At 39.9% G+C, this 22,504-nt stretch overlaps 2 protein-coding genes across 4 annotated transcripts in view; both read left to right on the top strand.

The window, feature by feature from the left end:
- The window catches only part of astn1 (astrotactin 1), a 605,257-nt gene that overhangs the window by 378,254 nt on the left and 204,499 nt on the right, over positions 1-22,504 (top strand). The gene's annotated exons all lie outside the window — the stretch shown is intronic.
- On the top strand, positions 4,513-4,749 carry LOC126408857 (60S ribosomal protein L37a-like). The gene has a single exon (XM_050074595.1). The coding sequence runs from the start codon at positions 4,513-4,515 to the stop codon at positions 4,747-4,749; it is 237 nt and encodes a 78-aa protein (XP_049930552.1).

Raw genomic sequence — 22,504 nt, 5'->3', positions numbered from 1 at the left:
AAAGAGTAAAGAAGAGGTATGACAAGTCGGAGGAGGAACAGTAGAGATGTTGTGGAGAGGAGGTGAACAGTGGAGCAGCTGTGATTCGGAGGCAGCAGAGAAGATCTTAGGAGGTGTGGGTGGAGGTGTTGGAGGAGATGTCATCTGCCTCTTCGAAGCGGAGGCAGGGTGATAAATGTCCTCTGCTTGTTCAGTTCACCAGACAATTACAGACAGACATGGAGCAGATGTGTGCTAACTCCAAAACGTCTTTTCTGCAAGTGTGTGTCCGCGTGCGTTTTCAAATGTCTCAGCCTCAACGTGTCAATCTGCGCATTAGTTTATGTGTGCGTGTATCGAGAGCATGCCCGTGCTTGTGTGAGCTTTGTAATTGTAAGAAAGTTTGTGTGCGATTCTGCAGCAGAAGGATAGAAAAAGAGTCTCATCCAACTCGTCAAGTCTAACGAAGTGGAACTGCTCCAGCAGTGAAAGTTGAAGTCGGAGATGAGAAACAGATTGTCCGGCCGCTCTGCCACAAAACTGGTTGATATCGAGCCTCGTCAGCACATTCACAGACAACTCGGCTCACCAGAACAGACAGAGCCAAGAGTGTATCGGTTTACATGCAGCAGGATTACAGAAATCACATTACCACAGGATTATCTGAAAATAAAGACAGACAAAGAAACATGCTACTGGTGCTGAGCAGTCACTAATCACATTATAGATACTTTAAGAGATGATGGTGCTTCTTTACATAATGTAGATTTGCAGTAAGGCATGAGATTCTGGTGCAGAAAATGAGTTTAATGTTGGCTTGTATGAAATTTAGAGTAAGTTTTACCGTCTTAGAAACTTTAAGACCATCTCCTATAACCTGTTTACCAAATTGCTTTGTCAGTCCAGGAAATGTGACATTGTTATACCACAAAGAATATACATTTTTTTAGGTCAGAAGATGTCTGGGACTTGAACACGAAAGACAGGGGTTTGTGTCCTGCATCCTGTGTGTTGCTTAAGTTGTGGAATGTTCATTTACTTAAGTACTGAGTAACACTTTCAGTTGATTAATGATGGTTATTATAAACTGACAAATAATACTCAGCTTTTTGTAATATTCATCTAAATTCATCGAAAATGCCTATCAAAGTTATACCCAAAGTGAATGAAAAGCTGTGCTCGTTCCATTTTAGCACATGTACATGTATGGTCTCATATGAAGGTAATGCTCTGAAGTTTTTTTCCCCAACAGTCAAAATCACTGTAAGAGCTTTTGTCATTGAGTTATTTAAGTTTTAACCCACTGGAATTTTATTTTATGTTTTTACCTTTGTCTGAATCTTTTCTTAAAATGATGACTAAAACAATGGAAAACAATATGGGATTATAGCATGAGGCCTTACCTAGACCACATTCAAAGCAGATAACAATATCACAGAAAATAAATATTTTACACGTTTTTCTAAGAAAAAGAGGGTAAAACAATGTGCTGGATGTGTGAATATGATTGAAAAACTAATCAGCACAGACAGAATTGTCTCTTAAAACAACAGAGGAGCCATTTATACCAGTCTTTGATGCCAGGAACAAGCGCAAACCTGTGGAGGTCAAGGGTGTCATTGACTACAAGACCCATAAGCACTCGTGCCAATCGCTGACTGTTGATTTGCTATAAGACCAAGAAGTGTGAGAGATGCACTTTTCTTAACACAGGCCTTCATTGGAAGCTCCTATTGGCCCAAGTGAGGTGTCAATGAAAAGGTCAGGTTGTTCCCCACCATTTTGACAGTGAATAGTGCACATATTTACATGGAAATGGAAGAAGTTATGGATAACAGGTGAAGAAATATAAATGTTTGAAATGATGCAACAACAGTTTTTGGATATCTATGGATGTAATAATGTGTTGAGAGTAAATATTTTGATGGGATTACAAAAAAAAGAAACAACTCAGCATTGACAACTCTTTTTCAAAATAAATTAATGATACAATATTGAAAATGTGGGAGTAGGGGTACTTTGGGGCCCAGTTTATCAGTTTTAACTTAACAATAGCCATTCAAATAATGTTTGTATTTGCTTTAAAAAACAGTTATTAAGCAATTGTAAACTGTTATGACGATCAACTGCAACATTACAACGGCCACCCAAATACCGTTTATAGATGCACACAGTATTTATCAACTATTTAAAGGTGTGGTATGTACAGCACTTCTGGAGAAAAATAGTTAAATGTTGAGTCTCATTACTAGGTCATCAGATGCTTTGGGTTGGTAGCTGGACCGAATTGCCAACCCAGAGCATCCACAGTTGACCCATCTATGAATGCTATGTTTATATGTTAAACCATTTCTGGAAGTTTTACAAATCATTTGGTAATCATTAGCAAATTCTTAATATAATAAATCAAATATTATGTGTGCAACAATAACCAGTAAAAATAACAAAAAATATTATTAACTATTTCATTGTTTTTAACCATAGAAGAACTATTAACTTAAGTTTGATTAAGTATCAATCAGTCATTTACTAATGAGAGATATTAAATGTTACCAAGTACGGTATCTAAATACAATTTTGAGTTAAAAAATACTGTCTGCTTTATTGCAGCTCATCTGGTTGCCTCTGATCTTAAATGACTATCAACTAATCATTTATCAATTGCATTTTGTTGGACTTTTATAAGGTAAGGCATGGATGCAAGATGGTCTTGGTATTTTTCAGTGAGTCACCCAAGCATTGCATTCACAAAATACACTACAGCTTGAATGTGTTTCCTTGCTTGACTGCATATGATACAGAACATCCTCCATACTTGTAATACATGCATTTCACTTAAACATTTTCTTTTTCAATTAATAATTATGCTAACCTGGCAAGCAAGATGGGATTTTCCGAAGTGTACATAAATATGCCTCAAAGTCAACTCAAGAACCTTGAGAAGCAGCGTTAGGAGCATAAATATACATGATGTAACTGTAGGGCATATACAGTGCAAATGAGAAAAAGAACTGTTTGTTCTTAGATAATTGTGTATCTTGCCTCAGGTCTGTGCACATTTCAGATGTTATGGTAAAGAAAATCATGTTTATTACAGTATGTTTGGATTCTTAAAGCAATGGGTTGTCTGAAGTAACAGAGAATGTGACCTATTGGACAAATCACAGAATCATTTTGTCTTAATTTATGGTTTTTAGACGAATACAGCAAACTGCACCCATCAGCCAAAACATTAAAACCACTGACAGGTAAAGTGAATAACATTGATCATCTTGTAACAATGCAGTGTTCTGTTGGAAAGCCTCTGGTTCTGACATCCGTGTGGTTTCCACCTGACACGCTTCACCCACCTGAACACCAGTGCAGACCAGGTGTATTTTTGTATTAGGAGTGTGTTCCTGTAGCCATGAGATAGTAAATTCTACCTTTTAAGAGTAGACCAATCATCAAATTATTGTCTCAAGTAAGGCTCACAGCAGAAACTTTCATCATATCCTCATGGAATGATTCAGTCAGATTGTGAAGTCCACGTAGTGCAGATGTGGTATTCACAGGCACCTACAGTTCTGCAGATAAGCATGGATAGTTATCCCATATGCTTGTGTGCTCACACTGATGTGCACGTACATCCAGAGACACAAAAAGGAAGGGCTGCCAGCCTTAAATCTGCTATCTACCAGACAGCTGTGAGTCATTTTACCTTGCTCAGCAAAACAGCCATTTTAGACAGGTTTATTTCATCAAAAGTGGAAGCCTAAAAGATATCATAAGGAATGAATAGTCTGTCTGAGTCAGCTTAGTGTTTGATAACTTGGGGCATTTTAAGTTTGGAGGGGAAGGATAGGCCGGGTAGGGACTTGCTGCTCCTGCGGTTTGAATGCAGCATTTCACAGCACCATATCAACTCTAATAAAGTCTTGAAAGACATCTTGTATATGCAGAGCTATAATGTATACTGTATGTCAATATAACAGTGGATGCAATATCATACAGTACTCTTGCACTGCATGTGTACTCACACATGAATACAGTACACACAATTCACAGCTGTTTTCTGTGTAATTGAACTGAGATTATTTAAGATATGAGGTTTCTTTTTATTCGTAATTCTTAAAGATAAGGACACTCAAATGTGCATGTGTAATATTTGTTGACATAATTCACATTTGTCAGTCAGTTTAACATACTTACGCAATGTCTTGCACATTGAAGCATTCAGGTGAGACCATCATCACCAGAAAAACAAGAGCTCAAATCTTCAGTGCTTAAAATGTACTACACTTACAAGGCTTCTTGCGCAACCTTGCCTCAGAGAAAATAATGTACCACCAGCAAAGCAATGCCAGACAGATTATGTTTTTTATCAACATCAGAGGGGAATATTACAGAGGACTGCGTGTGGGTTTTGTTTCTATGACAACATTAATAGTAGCCGGGTAGCTAACAATTACACAACAAACAACAAGCTTGCAATGCATACAGTGATAGAAGGGCAGCACTCCAGCTCTTTGGACCTATGTCTTTTCTGAAATGATGGTTAAGCGTTCCAAGAATATGGAGACCATTGGTAAATATGCCACGTGCTATAGCATGTCACTGAGGAAGATGGTGGAGAATATTGAAGTCTCCCAGCATGCTAAATGTACCTGTTTTGTCTGCGGCAAGACCAAGATAAAGAGAAGGGTTGGAGCTGCCTGGACTTACAACACAACTTCTGCTGCAACAGTCAAGTCCGTGGTTAGGAAACTGAAGGAGTCGAAGGACCAGTAAACCAGTGCAATGATCACTAGTTTGGACTTTTTCTATAATTTGACCAACAACATCCACAAATAGATCGGTCTAGAGCAAGAAACACGAAAACAAAAGGAAGTCGATTGGGGCATCAGATCTGGAAATAATCCTGGGAAAATTTGCCAGCTCTTATGTAGATGTCCACTCGATTAAGCCCTAAATTCCTTAGTGCATGCTTTATTGACCGAGAATGCTGAGGTTGGACTGCAAAATCTGTTTGTCTTCGTGCATCCATTGTCCGCATTTGATGTGACATTGACGTTGTTAGGGGGAAGGAAGAACTATGGGCTATCTCAGCTTGGAATGGGTAGTCAGGGGGCTGCTCAAAAACAGATGTTCCTTGTTGTCCTCATTCGAATTGCAAACTAGCAACTTTTCCAACAGCGAAAATGGCATCCCAAGACATGAGCGGAGAAGAGAGAGTGCAGAGTACAAGAACAATATACATGATACATTTTGCCTAACTAGGATATTCACCAGCACACAGCCAAAGAAATGCAATGGAGAGAAGCCGTTGATGGCCTCCAATGCCATAAGGAACTGAACCAGTCCACTGCAGTGAATTTCAGCGTGGGCAGTTTTTGTTGAATGCTGTTACCAATGGCAACCTTGAGAGAGCCTATGAGTGCGTTACAGTGCATGGAAGTTTTACTCCTCACCAAGACAGGTGTCCTGAAGACCTTCTCCAGGATCCTGAATATAAACTGGAAAAGACAGCCAAGACCAGCAGAGCGGAGAGGGCAGTAGACTATTGAGCATTTTTGTCAGCTAAGGCTATGTTTCGAAGCTTATCTGTAATGCATCCTGGTGCATGTAGGCAAGGAAACCTCAGTTTTTGTCAGTCATTATTGTATGCAGAAATTGTTTGCTTTAGTTTACTACATTTTGTACCATCAACACTGATTAGACATCCATATAAAAGATGGTGATTTCCCTTAACACATATAACAAGACACTTTGTATTGGCGGTGCTTGCATTATGTAGAATAACTGACTAACAATGCAAGGCAGCTACAATTGGCACAATTTATACATTATGCTGTTCAGTCAGCAACGGTTGCATCATTATGAATGTACAAAGAGGAAAGTGGAGATATCCTCCTTCCTATTATTGCTTTATATGCAGTCTAATTTTCAATAAAACAGTGAATTGGTATTTCTTAGTAGGAAGAGCACACACTTTGCTTTTCTTAAACTCGAGTAAATTACGCAGTAAGACAGAGTCTGACATCCCTTCACCTTCACGTCCTATCTGAGATACACTACTCAGTGAAGTACAGGCGGCGAGCCAGTTGTGATTCATTATGTATTGTAGCCCCCCTTGTGCTATTCAGTATTTTCTAATCATGTCCCACATGATCTGTTTCAGTCTAGCCACTCGAACATCCACTCTTCTCCACAGAAATTTAATTCCACTCTCAGCTAGTCAAGGTCGTCCCGCAGATGAAATTTAAACATTTTATTCTCCTTGGCGGGGACACGTGGAGGAGGAGATGGAGGAGTGGAGAGGCAGCCTGCCTGGCATCACCATCACTCTCCCTCCTTTCACCACTTTCTCTCTCTTATTATTCTTGTTTTTTTTTCTTTTGCCAGAAAAAGGAGCATTTTGACCTGTTTACTTTCTTTTCTTTTCCAAAGAGTGAGCTTTTTGTTATTTCTTTTTCTTCTTCTTTTTTTTTTTTTTTTTTTCATTTTTTAATCTTTTTTCCTTCCCTCCTCTCCCCTCTGAGTCCTGCCTGCAGGGAATTCTCTGTTAAATGTTCTAACTCTCGCATTCTTCACACTCCTGCATTTTTCTGTCATCTTTTTGGACCTCTTCCTATCATTTCCTCTCTGTCTTTGTCTTGCTCATGACAGATTAGACAGCAGATATGCAGGGTAATCATTTTACGTTTAGACCTAAACTCTGTTGGTACTTTTTTGGGGATGGAACACTGCACTTTCTGCGACTTACTGAAGGTGTAAGTTGTCCTAAGAGAGTGAGGGAAATGTCAATTAATGCACACCATACACAAGACTTTGAAAAGGCTTTCAAAAAACTGAAGTCTGACACCCTCTCCCATCTAAAGCAGAAGGGCCTGACTACAGCCCATAATTTTAGGAGAGAGCGCATCTTAAGAGACCAACATGTTTGACACAGGGAGTGATGAATGGCTTATCAGCTGTTTCTGACAGCGGCGACATTCAAAGATGCTCACTGACGGCCCGACACTGGTGTGTAACGGCCTTAATATGTGCATAGACAGCCAGTTCTCATTCCGAAGTCGTCAAATACTGCCGCCTGGTCATTGATTTCTGCATCAGACACCAACGAAAAAAACAGGCATCCTTCTCCGGTGGTATATTACGCCATCGGGAAGCATCAGTTCATAACGCCACCGAACAGTGTTTGAAACGCCACTGAACAAGAAAATAATTTAAAGACCTGGGAGAGGAAACCCTGTCCTGTTCAGCATCTCTTTCTTGGGAATATTGTAAGCTTTGCAGTTCCGCTTGTAGAGGAGCCAGACATTGATCATTGCGAGGATGATGGTGTGCCAGAAGATGTCAATGTACCAGCAGTGCGATTTCATCAGGAACTTGTTTTTTGCAGCAAATGAGTCCAACAAATCCACACCACCCATTAGGCTTGGGCGACTGGACGAATATACCGCCCATCGGCTGAGTCTATCACGGTTGGTTTCATTTTTGGCGATTTTTTTGGGCGATTTTTGTCATTTTGCTAAATTAATGGTCTGTCTCCACAGAATTCAACTCGGTACATATAGTCCATAATTACTATGTAGAGCACAATTCAAAGTGTGTGCATATTGGAACTGGCAGCTTCACACTGATTTCCGACGAGTCTTTCACAAAACACGTCAGTGATGGTGGAGCTGAAAGTTACGGCCGGGGTCCACCGGGCACGTCAGCGGCGCGGCACATCAGCGGCGCGACACGTCTGCAGCGCGAGTCCCGTAGCAGCTCGCCCCGTAGCAGCTTGCCCCCCTGTTAATCAATTACAGCGGCTCCACCGGCAACGGGAGCAACACCCGTCTGCCGCGCGACAACACTCTCTTTTAGGATGCTCTTCTATTTTTGTTGCGCTATGCTCCCCTACGCGACCCTCCAGCAGATAAAAACTACATGAAATAGTGTGCTAAATGAGCACAATGTGTTTTTAAATGAATAAACCATTATCAGAGGTGATATGTGACGATTTTTTTCATGCATTTACCCATGTTTGTCCGTGACATTGTGTAAATGTCCGTGGCGGACATTTGAAAGCGAGTAGATGACAAACAGTACAGTAAACTTGTAGATAACTCAAATATATGTAATAACTAGGTGGAAAATGCTTTAACATTTCATGGCTCAGCAAACAGTAAACAAGACGCTTGATGTGACGCTTACGTTTGCAGCCGGTGGAACCCGGCTGTAACATTAATTCATAAACCATATTTGAGAACTACATCAAAAAAGATGTGCAGTTGTGCACCCCGATCGTTAAAGTAGGACAGTTATATTATCCCTATCTCCCACCTGTTTGCTTAGAGCTGTGAGCGAATGCGTCCTTCTGCAGCCGTCAGACTCTTTTTAAAATGGTGTCGGACAGTCGTCTTCAGCCCATCTTTACAGCTTATTAGTCAGCAAAGATCTCAAGGTGATTTATTTTTTTTAATGAATAAGAGTATAGCCTATAGGCTGTGTGTTTCAGTAAAATTTCAATTCAATAATTTTGACATTAAAGACCACAGTCAGAGGATAAGGCGCAGGTAAATTTATTCAAACAGAATAAACAGTTGGTCGGTCCACAAAAGTTACACAGTAACAGTAGCCTATGATAACAAATAAGTAAATATAAACGAAGGACATTGGAAAAATAAAGTGCAAAAATCAGCCAATCACATAAAATAATGATGTCCACTCCCTTTGCGCTGTCTTTATAATAAATAATGATGTCCACTCCCTTTGCGCTGTCTTTATAATAATGCCGTTGCGGACGTGGCAAAAAAAAACTTAAGCTGTTATAGCTGTTCTAAAACCCTCTCGTAGGCTTATTGCTTGAATAAATAAATACAAATAATAATAAATATAGGCTAAACGAAGAACAATGGAAAAATAAAGTGCAAAAATCACATAAAATAATAAAGTCCCTTTGCGCCGTCTTTAACTCAAAAACACAGTGTTTTACGTGTTTTTGGAGAGGAAAACGAGCATGTTAACCTTATCTGGCTTAAGTAAAGTGCGCATATGGTTAACAATGTTACCAGCCGTGCTAAACACCCTCTCTGATGGCGTGCTTGTTGCCGGTATGCACAGATATTTCCGTGCCATGTTGGACATGAGTGGGCTCGCAAAGCACGCTGCATTTTTTTGCTGCATTCATGTGGTGTCGGGAGATCTGAGTTGCCGAGTTGTTTTTCTGACATGAGGTGGCGTTCATGTGAATTATCCCATTCTGAAAGTCATTTTTCGATTCTTTCCGACATCACATGAATGCAACATCCCCCCTCTTTTTTTTCTCCGCCACACACACAATTGCCGAATATATCGGCAACCGCCGGTTGATGGGCTGACGGTGGCCGGTTGGAAATTTTTAACATATCGCCCAACCCTACCACCCATGCATTTATTGTAGGTACCCATAATGTCAGGCCTCTCAACTTCTGTGTAGGAATTGGTGCAAATGAATCCTAATTATGTGATACATTACACTGAAGTCACACAATACTGTCTGGCTAGCCTAATGTACTCTCTAGTTAACATACTAAAAGGGACCCCCAGACCACTTACACCACCACAGTCCAGAACAGTACACCATACATACAACCCCCCAGACCACTTACATCCCCAGTCAAGAACATACACACCTGTCCCTACACCCATACAGTATCCATTCTACACAACCAGTGTCTGGCTTTAGATATTTGAGCAAACAAAGCCCAGAAAAACAGATGTATTTGTATTTTTACAGATGAAACAAGCCACAGTTTCAAATACTGCTACTGAAAGGGCTTGAAATACCACAACAAGAAATCATTTATTCATCCAGAATGACTCAAATCTGGTCAAAACAGATAAAACACATTTAGAAATTGTAAATCATCAAATACATTATATTTCTAGTAGTAATAAGTAAGTATTTTACCATATGTGAACATTTGAGAAGTGCAGTGTCCCCATGTAATGTGCAAGGTGCATATGCTATTTTGACTACCACCCTCACCCAACTTTGTAAAATTATAACAAAGACATAACAAGCTGTAAATCTAATTTGATGCATGCATTCAACAATAATTTAGTATTTACCTGTTCTAGACATTCTAATAATCACGAAAAAAAAAAAAAAAATATATATATATATATATATATATATATATATATATATATGTATATTTCAGGGATTTTACTGACTTCAATGTTGATATATCCAGTTCAGTAAAACAGGGAGATTTGCATCCAGGAAAGTTCACATGTTGTATGGGTTCATGGCCTGATAGCCAGACTTATTTACACATTTACCATCCAATGGCATTGCAAGGCTAAACAATAGGACCCTCAAGGCACTTGAATCGAATGCAACTGGACTAGACTAAAACTAGACTGTAACGGTGGTCGTCACAGCAGGACGACCACCATTACAGCAGGAGTTTCAACGACCGTCGTTGACACACCATTGAAGCACTAACGACCCAATGACTTCATTGGCCTTGTGAAGACCTCCTCAGAGGTTAAATACCTGGGTGCTTCCACACCAGTTTGTCAGACTAGTTCCAGCCTAGTCGGACAAGCATAAACTGATGAGGCCTCTTGGATAAGAGGTGAAACGTCTTCTAAGACAAAACGAAGTCCAGTTGCGTTCGATTCAGTTGCCTTGAGAGAACTATGACCTGGATAAATGAGAATATCCACGGGCATAATCAATAGAACCTAATGACTATGTAGGTAGGGTCTTTAAAAAAACATCTGTGGGTTTGTTTTTGGGACAGCTAACAGTGATGTTGTAATTTTACAACAGTGGGCCTTACAAGGTTAAGGAATATGACATACTTACAATTCCTTACATGTCCGCAAAAACACGTAAGACTAGAAGCACAAGATACAAGGCATCATTTGTTGACAATACTCCGGTCAATTCAGCAACAGTAGAATCCATAAAGATGTATTTGCATACAAACTTCACATTTTGGATTTTCTCACCTCAATTCGCTTCCAGCCTCCATTTGCTGCGCTGTTTTAGTGGGAGAAGACTGAAAATGCAAATTGTGTAAAATACTGAGATTTTTCACAAAAATAAGTGCTGTTTGGTGGATCAGTTACACGCTAAATTAAACACAGACTCTTGTTCACTCCACAACTCTTCCTCTTCATCAGGGGAATGGAGTTCATGTTCTTGGGCCTTCCCGGAGATCCCTCCATGTTTACTGTCTACTTGGTTTGCTGCTGCTTATTTGGTGCTGGAGAGAGGGCAGCTATTGGTTGCTGACAATGTTCACGTCATTGAACTTCAGTATTTGCATGAGCCAAGGTTAAAGATTGGGATTTGGGATATTGAAATAGCTTGAAAGTAGTTTGGCGCAAAGCCGGGAAGCATCCACGGCGTGCTAAGAGGTCAGACAGTAATAAGTGGAAACACTGTAGGATGTTTTGTGATACGTTTTTCAAGTTAGCAAGTGGCAATTGTTGAACTTGTGGTGTAATAATGTCTTAGAATGTTTTACACCTTACCTTTGAAATACAAAGCCTTAGTCTGGCTAATACGGTTTGTTGAGTAAAATCAGCTGCATTCTCTAAGTATTGTATGTCTCTAAGTTCAGTGAAAAATGAAAGGTTCACCGACAGCTGAAGACTTCAAACTAAACTAAGGTCATTAAAGTTTTTAATGACTAAATGCTTTTAAAGAGCAACAGTAACCTTGACCGGGAGTTCTTCATTGATGCAGTTCCTGGTGACACATTATTTCTGCTTCTTTTGAGTTGTGCTGACACAAACTACATAAAAAGGAAAGCCTTTTGCTGACAGAGGTAATGAAATGTCAATAAGACTGCAGGTCATAAATATACCTCACTGCATCGTCTGTACACATATACACGTATACATATACTGCTTCAGATAATGACAAATTTCAGTCTTATTTGCGCAGATACACACAGAAGAATCCACAGTGCCTTCTGCATATTAAATATTAAACCCACGCTGTGTGGAGATGCACCAGTACTGAATTAAACTCTTTGTCTGTTGCTGTGCTCCCACCTCCGCCACCTCCACCCCTGCAGTACCACACCCCATCTTCATCAGTCAACCCAATTTTCTTGACCACCGGCTTTCTCCAGGACATTCCAGTGTGTCGACACTGATGAGTGAACAGGCCGTTTGTCCTGTGCAACATGGCCCCTCTGCTGCTCCGAGCTCCAAACTGCAGTATTTATGACTTCTTTTCTCATGTATAAACTCCCCTCTCTCTGTCCCTCCTTTCTTCTCTCAGCACTTAGTCGTGCATATTTACAGTGGTAAATCTGCTTTGTTTAATAAGCAGAGGAGGATGTCTGTTTGGTCCAATCGCAGCTGGAAATGGGTCATTCCAACCTGAATGGCTTCTTATTAGGTCCACCTTTTTCATTTTAATAAAACAAAAATCCTTCACAATTTAAATGTGACTTTGTTGTTTTTTTTATGATATTGTAAAGTCAGTGTGTTTGATGGAGTTTGATGAGAAGCACTCTTATCATAGAATTGGCATTTCCTATAAATAGCATTAATTTCACAGTGGATTTGTACAGGCTGGCAAACTGCAAGAGTTTATTGGACCCAGCCTCCTCTTGCTTTCATTAACTAGGGATTAGGCAAGCCCTGTCTGTGTACTGTGCTGGATAGTATGCACGTTCATTTATGATAGTGTATGTGTGAGTGTGTGTGTGTGTGTGTGCTTTGAAGACATTTTCTCAACTTACAGAGTCTAGCTGGTCTATGATTTAATGAGGACGTGTGACAGGAATATCTTTCCCAGAGAGACAGAAAACGGGAAGGAAAGAGTGAGCGAGAAGTAGAGAGAGAGATATCAAGGACAGTTGGAGAAATATCTGTAAAGTCAGCTGGGACGTCTTAGTGGTAAATCCATTGCCATCCCCAGTGTCTTCACAAATGTCTAAAAGCAGCAGCTTTGCCAGCTTTGTAATCTGCTTCCTGACTTGAGTCCATTTTAATTTGCAATCAAGGCACATTACTGAGCTGTGTGTGTGATGTTGCAAATTCTGCCTTTCTGTATGGGATTTGTGTGTATCCGCACACAAGTGAACCTCGGTAATATAATTGCTTCTTTTAGTTCTCACTGTCATGATGATCAGTTATAAAAAGCAAAAGCCCCACCACTTTACACAGTCACATACTGTTCTCCTTTTAGTACGGAAGGATTATTAAAGCCAGGCTATGTCACTTTTATATAGGACTTTGTTCCTGTTTCAAATGGAAATCCATAAGCAATAATATACACCCTTGCTCATTTCCCAAAGATCTCTGTGCTTTGTTCTTTGACTGATGTTCAATTCTGCCATCTTTCTGGGAGAATATTAACTGTGGATAAAAATATTGCCACAGCACTCACTGCTGCTCGAGCTCATTACTTTGAGCACATGGTAAAAACTGGAGGCGACTCAGATGAGTGTGTCAACATTTTTATGAACTCTGATCCTAACCTCGGGTTGTAAGAGGACAGTGCTCAGAGAGGTTTTAATTTAAAAATCAATCTTAAACTGTAAAAGGGACAGGAATAGAAATCTGGAAGGTGAGAGGGACATCTGAATCAGATATATTGGGCTACATTTACTACAGTATTAGTACCATAATGTCTTAGCATATCGGCAACCAAACCATTTCATGTAAAACCTTATTTGCATGAATCAGTAAGGTCATAAGTTTGTTGTTGGTTGGCAGTAACAGACTGCAAAACACATGAGAGCTACAGACTTTGAACTGCTACACACATAGACCTCACCAACTGCATTAGCTTTCTAGCACATTAGCTTTAAGATAATGTGGTAGCTAAGATAACGAGACCTAATCCTAATGAGTATCCTATCATATCCCTGGCAATGTTGGGGAGTAACATGTTGCAAGTAAGGGAATTTCCAATTAGTTACAAAGTAAATGTAGCTTTAATTAGTTAATGAGAAAAATATGTAATTAAATAACCGTTACTAATCAAAATGTTGGTTATTACAAAGGGGTTACAATCAAATTATATTCTTTTTCAATAAAAAGCTTAATTGTAGAACATTCACTCTGTTGCTTTGCATCTTTTCGCTGTGCAGGAATTCCTTCGTATGGCATATTTCCGGAAAAAGCGTGTCAGCAAAGCAGTGTTGTTCACGTCTTTGTGTTACGTGCTAGGTAACCTCCTGCATTTGTTGTTGGCGTTTTGGGATGGCGTGTCAATTTAGGCCTGTTATATATATATATTGTGTCTTTATCAAATACACTTCTGTTTTCACATCAAGGGTAAAGTTTCTGCTCATTTGAAAAAAGTAATTTTCAAAATAAACTAACAACGTTGGTAAAACACTTTGTGTTTATGTCTATGTCCTTGTGGAACACATGCACGTTGTTAGATTTTTAAAAACAAAACAAAACATGGAAACATGGTTTGGCTCCACATTCATACAGGAAGCAAACACCAGCCTCTCGGGTGAAAGTCCGGGGATTGTTGGACTCAATCATTGCCCCTCCCGCCTGCCCTATAGGAACTTTCTGGCCCCTTATATTATATCGGTTCTGGCAGCATTTCAAACTGATGCCATTCAGCAGCATATTAAACTGCTGCGACAGGTGCTGTGTGGCCCACTGGCAGTGTATGATACCACTGGGAAAGGTTCTGTCCGGCTGCGCTACAGACTGCCTCTTGTCTGCCAATGAAATCATTGTGCACTGCTGTAAGCAACCAGGTTCTGCCATGCCTTACAGTAGAGTGTAAAACATTAAAATGGCCAATGTCAAACCTGAGGATACATCTAGTTAATATCACTGCAATCAGCAGCATATGAAAAGTAAGCAAACATTAATTAAATGTAATAAGTTACATTACTTTGATGAAGTAATTTGAATAGTTTGATTGCTTTTTACATTTTAACCTGATAAATAGTAATCTGTAAAAGTAATTCACCAGACACTGGTCCCTGGTTAAGTATCACTTTTTCCAGTACAACAAATGTCACATTCCTACAATAGTGGCACACAGTGTGCGCAGCCCACAAGCAGTGTAGAGAAGAGGGGCCAAGTTTGGATGTTGTGCAACTTAAAAACCCCTGCATAAGTCTAGGATAACGCTAACTACAACATTTTTCCTGGCCTGCAACTTTATTTGCTGAATGAGATACCTTACAAACATTCATCATGAAAAAGTGCACTGCTGGTGTCAGTTTGCAGACGAGTTTCCAGCATAAATTAGTGTATTTTCTGTATTCTTTTTCCTTCTGTGCCCCTGCCAGCTCAACTGTCACTCAAACACAGACAGCAGCACACCCACTCAGATGCTTGGAAGCTGTTTAAAAAAAAATCCCTATGACATGCTTTGTGACAGCAAAAATGTTTGACTAATTGTCATTTAAAATGGACTCTAAAGCCCATAACATATATAGCATCACATATACTATGTTATCAATAACATATTTGACAGCTGCAGCATCTCAATCTGTGAGGACTTTGGATTGGCGGTTTAAGCCCACCAGGGGACCAGTCAGTGCAGAGTGTGGACTGGCAGCTGGAGAGGTGTCACCTCACCTCCTGAGCACTGCTAAGGTGCCCTTGAGCACGGCACCGAATCCTCCACTGCCCGGGGTGCTACATAGCAGCCCCATCATGCCGATGTCTGTTATTGAGGCATGTTCTGTGTGTGCATGTGTGAGTATTTTGGGCCCTATACGTGTGTGTAGATTAATGAAAATAACAGAGTGAACAAAATTGAATACTCCCAAGGGGGGTTATCAAAGTAGTTCTTCTTCTTCGTCTTTGTCTTCTTCTTCTTTTCAGCTTCTTTTTTGTCTTTGTCTTCTTCATCTTCTTCTTTGTCCAAGTCTACTTTTCTTCTTCTTTGTCTTTGTTCTTATCCTCTTGTTCCTGGTTGTCAACATGTCAGTCTGAGGGTTGATCCCTGGTCCTTGCAGTCCCAAGTGTCCTTGGGCAAGACACTGAACCCCAAATTGCTCCTGATGGCTGTGCTATCCGTTTGTGAATGTTGATCTGACGAGCAGGTGCCATCTTGTATGGAAGCCTCTGCCACCTGTGTGTGAATCTGTGTGTGAATGGGTGAATGGTGCTTATGGTGTTGAGCACCGTGAGTGGTAGCTAAGACTAGAAAGTGCTATATAAATGCAGGCCATTCATTTACCATTCTAGTTCTTCTTCTTTTTTCCTCTGATACCCTTACAAAACAATAGGCCAAGTGACAAATTACTGGGAAGTGTAATCTCACAAAGCAAGCCGGCAGATAGCTGGTAAACACTGGGTGACACCAGTTTAGTTTCATTTTCACTTCAAACAAAAGATAAAATGCCCTGAATGCAGTTCAAAAGCATGTAGTTTAAATGTAGGTAAGGCAAACAACAATGATGCTTACTTGTACTCTCAAAAACATAGAATATTTAGTTTCCCCCTGTCAAAGGTGAGATAGCGTCCCATGAATTTAAAAAGCCTATAATAGAGGAATGGAATGATGAATGACGAATGGAACTTTCAAACCTTAAACCTGCAAACCTTAAAAAATACAACCTGGAACAATGTAACAAACTTAAATAATTACCCTCTGGCACAGATACAAATACAGCACATGAAGCATGTAAGACCTGTTGCATGATATTACGCACATAAATGTCAACAGATGGAAGCACATCAGATAAACAAGAAGGCTTTCCAAACACTTTGATATTAAGATTCCCTGGATAGATAAACATACGAGCTGGATAGAAATCCATCTGATTATTCATTATTGAACATGGTTTGGCGAGGAACTTTGCGAGTGTTTACACTGCAGAGATTGAAATATCTCATCACTACAACAAGCTGTATACTATGATTTATTTATTTCAAACTGCCATATAATGGAGAAACATATTTCTGCATGCTGTTGTTGACAGCTTCAGGCACATTTAAATGAATCTATATAAATATTAAAAGGGGGCTGTTACTGCGGTCTCCAGTGAATCATTGGAGCACATTAGAGAATGCCCATGTAGCATGAAGCTGAGGTTAACTAGTTTTAGTATTCTGTGTTCTTTTTCCCTCTCAGCACGCTGCATGAATGGGGAACTTGACCCTGCTGTTGAACACATTCTTCACTTTTTGCTTTAAACCGAGCAGTGATTAGACAGAAGACCTCACATACACAGTGAAGTGCAGACAAATTGGCAACTGGAATTAATTAGACTGTGTTCCACATTCAGCATGTAGATTGGAGGCATTGCTTGGCAGAAAAGATTGGCCGGGAGAAGCTTGCTTCTGTCGGGTTTGAATCCCGTGGACTAAGTGTGCATAAACATGATTGTCAGTATGTGTTTGAACAAGGTGGTTAACCAGTGGAGCTGTTCAGTGATAAACAAGAAGAGACTGGTTCTGGCAAGCACCTAGTTATAATACAGAGAACCTAATACAATTAGAGAAACATTTCCTTCTGGGCTATTGCACAGACAGACATTCTTTAGGCTGATTCATCAACTGTCACACTTTAAATGTATTACAACATCATTTCACAGACTTTTCAATCCATTTTGCATAATATAATTAGATTTTTGCAGCCCTTTTCATAATCAGCATAGTTGGTGTGTGTCATAGTTGAAAATATTGCCAAGTCAGTGCCTTGTGCACACGTTCCTGCCACCCGGCACATCTAGTTGGGTCCTTTGCTTAAGCTCCAATCTGTCATTTTCTTTCACTTTTTCCAACCGCAGTTGAAAAATGAAGTTTGTTAGTACCAAGTGTCAGAGTTCCACCCTGCAGTTGATCATTCTGGATGCTTTTTAAAGTCAGCATTAGAGGCAGTGCCAGTATTGGACCTTAGGTTGGATGAAAGCACTGGTCAAGTGTTGTCAGTTTGAGTATGTGAAAATGATATCAAGATATTGATCATGGATATTGATTCTGAGAGCTTCTGAAGCACTGTTCAGCACTTCAAACAATTTTACTTGCCTATGGACAGACCTGATATGAATGCATGCATCCTGCATTAAAGAAAGGATTGTACGGGTAGCAAAAATAACAACAAGGTGATATAAAGGGAGTGGTTTGTTGCAATTTATTGGATTTCTGACAGCCATTTTTGTGTGGAAAATACTCTACTTATAAAAACAGGTGCAGATGTATGTGTCGGTACAGTAAATGAAAGCTGTGTTGGAAAAGAGAACTTTTAATTAGCTTGTTTTTTAGGAACATAAATGGCACAGAGGAGGTGTGCCAGATGAGTTCAAAACTAAATGTGATTGGAGTCCTGGTTGTGTGGTCATGAAACCTGAGCATAAACTTGGTGTTTACTTAGCTCCTAATGAGAAATCTTTTACTTGCATTTTGTTTACATTTCACTTTTGATCTCTTTTTCAGTATCGCTTCCCTTAGTAAATATTTTTAGTTATTTTATTTAATGAGCATTTTCATTAGCCATGCTACAGCCATGGCTCTATGGAAAGCAAAAATCTGTTACATACTGATAATATAGTGTTTAATGGAACAGTACTTACAAACCCTAATGGCAGTCCCATCAACCTTAGCTGTACTTTGTGCAGTGATAGAAGAAGTACTCAGATCTTTTACTTCAGTAGAAGTAGCAGTACTACAATACTCTGATACAAGTAAAAGCCCTACATTCAAAATGTTGAATAGAAGTACAAAAATATTAGCATCAAAACATACTTAAAGTAGCAAATGTAAAAGTAGTCATCATGCACAATAACACATTTCAGAATAATGCTTATTATATTATTGGTTTTAATCAGTGGTGCATTACATCACTTTAATGTTGCAGTTGGGATACTGCCAGGTGGCATATGAAGTGTCCCCTTGGGATCAATTAAGTATTGTATTTATCCATAGTTATAGATGAAAAACTGGGCAAATGGAAATTTCCATGTAAAGCTCAACATGTATTAATGTGGATGTGAGTGGAGGTTGCAATCAAACGTTCACATCAGGTCTCAACTCACGTACGCAACTTTAAGTCAGTGTGGATTTGCGGTGAAGCATAGTAAATCTGGTTTGGTTGAAGAATTGTTATAAGACTATATTCTGACTTGCATCTAAGTATTTGCAGCCACATATTAATCACTTAAAATGAGCTAAATACCACTGGTGCCCAGCTCTATTCATCTGAAACTAGCCAAAGAATGTTTACATAGATTATCATGAAAATATTAGTCTTAAGAAATAAATCAACCCTGCAACAGTGTAATTATTTAAATACTAGCAATCTGGAAATCCATTGGTTAAAAAAAACAAAACAACAACTTTTTTTCCCCTTCCTTTACCTCTGGAGGCACAGCCCAGAGTTTTTTGACTAACGGAAGTGCAGGGGCCTCGGCGATCTCTCACGCCCTTCACTTTCGGTGGTGCCCCCAGGGAATCGCCGTGTTGTTTACAAATACTTCAGGTAGAAAACCAACAGAGTTTAGCTATATATCACATTTTTCACATCACTATATCACCTTGTAGACTAATCTGATGTTTGTTAAGTCTATAAACACAATGACTGAACAAACGTTACTATTTCTGTGTGCACAGTTTGTAAATAATAACAATAATAACATCGTAGATTAGCTGGGCTAACCGTTAGCTGTTAACGTTAGCCGTTAGCGGTGTCTGTAATAACCATAGACTGTATAAAAATAAGGTAATAACTCAATAAACGGTCCATGAATAAAATATTTTTCCAGCGGATATCTTAGTTACAACATGATTGAGCTAGAAAAGCAGTTTTGTGTTGCTATGTGTGGTATTTATTCAGTTTTGGGAAATCATGATGTCTAGAAAGCATCAGTGGCTGCAGCTGACAGGGACAGTTAGCAAAGCTAACATCAGGACGTCATCTGTTAAAAGCCTCCCGTTGTCGGATACGACATGAAACTACTCCAGTTAGCTCAATCATGTTGCAACTCAGACATCTGCTGGAAAAGATTTTTTTTTTCACGTTGACGAGACGGCGTTTTGGGTGGAGCGGTCGCTATGGACGCGGAGCTTACTGTTTCTGTAGCTACACATTTCCTGGGGGCACCTGCACGTCTCAGCCACGCCCCCTCCATTGTGATTGGCTAAAGCGCAGCATCGTTCAAACTCAAAATATAAAGTAGCAGAAAATGGAAGCACTCACAATCACAAGTACCTCAAAATCTGTACAGTACTTGAGGAAGTTAACTTAGATACATCACATCACTGACTGTTTTAAATGCATGTCTACAAATGTTAGCATGCAAACATACTAAAATGGCGATCTTGGTAAACATAACCTGCTAAACAAAAAGCATGGTAACATTGTGTTTCTGAGCATGTAAGCATCATAACCACTATGACATAGTGCAAGTTTTTACATCTACTTCACCACAACCTTGAAGGTTTGAGAAAAAACTACCTTCCTTGATTTTGTTTTTTTTTTTGGCTGCAAGCATGGCTGCTGTTCTTTCAGCAACACATTTTGATTTTTGATTTTAGACGAATGCTTTCACTGAACTGCTTCATGACAGAACATGCCTGTCAAATGCCCCCAGTCCAAGATTGTGTAATTACACAATGCAGGATCTCTGTAACTCTCACTGTGTACTCTGTTCCATGAATGCCTGCAGTGATTGTCATGTATGTATGTAATCTTCATCTATATTGATGAGACAATTTGTGAAATAAATCACTGTCAACTTTACAAAACTTTACAACTTTAATATTTATTCTTGAACTGTCAAAACTCCTGCTTTGTTCCAGTCGGCCCGCTAATTAAACTAAGAATGAAACCTTTTTGCCCACGTGTTAAGTAAGTTCAGGACGGCAGATTGGCTCTTTAAGTATTTTAATTACCACTCATATGGCGAAGGCTTCACGCTCCAGCAGCGTTTTTGTTGCTGAAGATTGAGATGGTCACGGATGAAAAATTGCTGAAGTTATAGAACGCAGTATAATGGATGAGTCACATGGAAATACGATGAGATAGTAGATTATGATGATGTGTGTGTGTCTGCAGCTGTGTGTGTGTGTGTGTGTGTGAGCGCGGTGGTACATTAAGCTGGTTCTGGAGATCCACAGTGCAAATGAAGAGTGATGACAATGCTGCACAGGAGGTTTCATCAGTGTGTGTGTGTGTGTGTGTGTGTGTGTGTGTGTGTGTGTGTGTGTGCGTGCGTGCGTGGTTGCTTGAGGCCATTCCCACCTCCCTCATTGCTCTTCACTCAAACGTCTGTCCTCTCTTTCTGTGTTCAAATTAAGCGGCAACCTCCATGGCTGAAAAATGAAGCCAGCCCAGAAGTGCCAAAAACTGCAGTTCCTCTAATGGCCACTTGAGGTTGGCTCCAAGAGTGAGTCAATGCCCACTGACCCCCATGTTAAAATGCTGAACTTTCAAGCAGAAATAAACATGTTTACAGCATGATACAAAGACATGGTCCCTATAACTAATTGCCTGTGGGGGTCCCATGGCAACCCCTATGCAATTGCTGTGAGAATGATTGGAAGCTGACATTACTGCCTTAAAGAGTCTGTGGCACACTCATTTTTTTAGGCTAGCATGAAGACAAAGTGGTATATCATGAAACTAAACAACCTAAGGCATCTATTGGCACCAATCACGTCACGCTAGCTTGTTCGGAAAGGGGGCTAAATAGCGCTCCCAGGTTAGGCGAAATTTTGGCGAGGGAGCAACTGACATGGTCATTTTCAAAGGGGTCCTTCAAACTCTCATCTGTAGATATCTAAATGAAAATGGGTTCTATGGGTACCCATGAGTCTCCTCTAAATTTGAGAAGGCTTGTCCCCAGTTGTTCCTTTACAATGAATGTACTCCTTCAAATGAAAGCTGTATTTAAGTGTTTTCAAGGGAAAGGACAACCAACCTATTTGAAGAACAAGGAATCTAAATGGTCTACCATGTATACAGATACATACACATTAAAAAAGGATTGTTGTGGACTTATAATGCTAACTGTACCTGTATTAGCCTATGCACACCAGATATTTAGTAATGTTAACTGTAAGATAGGAAAAACAAAGTATATCAGTATGCGACTCTTTAACTCTCATATTGACATAGTTTTCAACTTGCCCATATACCTCAACAGCATTATAGAATTACTGAAATTTGGCTTTGGGTTTAGGTGTGCCACCCCAAGATTTACATTGGCCCCATCTGGCCAACCCTATGAAGATTTCTGGGGGCTCCACAGTCCGTCCACCAAGTCAGTCCACCGTTAGTGCCAGTACGCAGGTTTTTTAACACAGGAAAACACACTAAAAGTAGTCTATAGACTGCTTTCCCATTGCCAGAGGTGTGTACACAGCTCTGCAGCAGACGAGTATGCCTCTCTGGTGTTTTTTGCTGGAAAAGCTATGAAACTTTATGGTGGTTACTACTTTTTATTTGACTCTCAGACTCTGTGCAGACTAATTTGAAGCGATGTGTGAGCACTGCTAGGTGGACATGGACAGTATTTGGTGGTGGAGCGTCATTGCATCTTGCCAGTTTAGGTGCTAAAATGAGTGCATTCACTCCAGTGCTGTATTTCCATCACTACCTATCAAAGCC

Source organism: Epinephelus moara, chromosome 21 (genome assembly GCF_006386435.1).
Source record: "Epinephelus moara isolate mb chromosome 21, YSFRI_EMoa_1.0, whole genome shotgun sequence".
Classification (NCBI taxonomy): domain Eukaryota; kingdom Metazoa; phylum Chordata; class Actinopteri; order Perciformes; family Serranidae; genus Epinephelus; species Epinephelus moara.
This window is presented reverse-complemented; position numbering and strand designations above follow the sequence as displayed.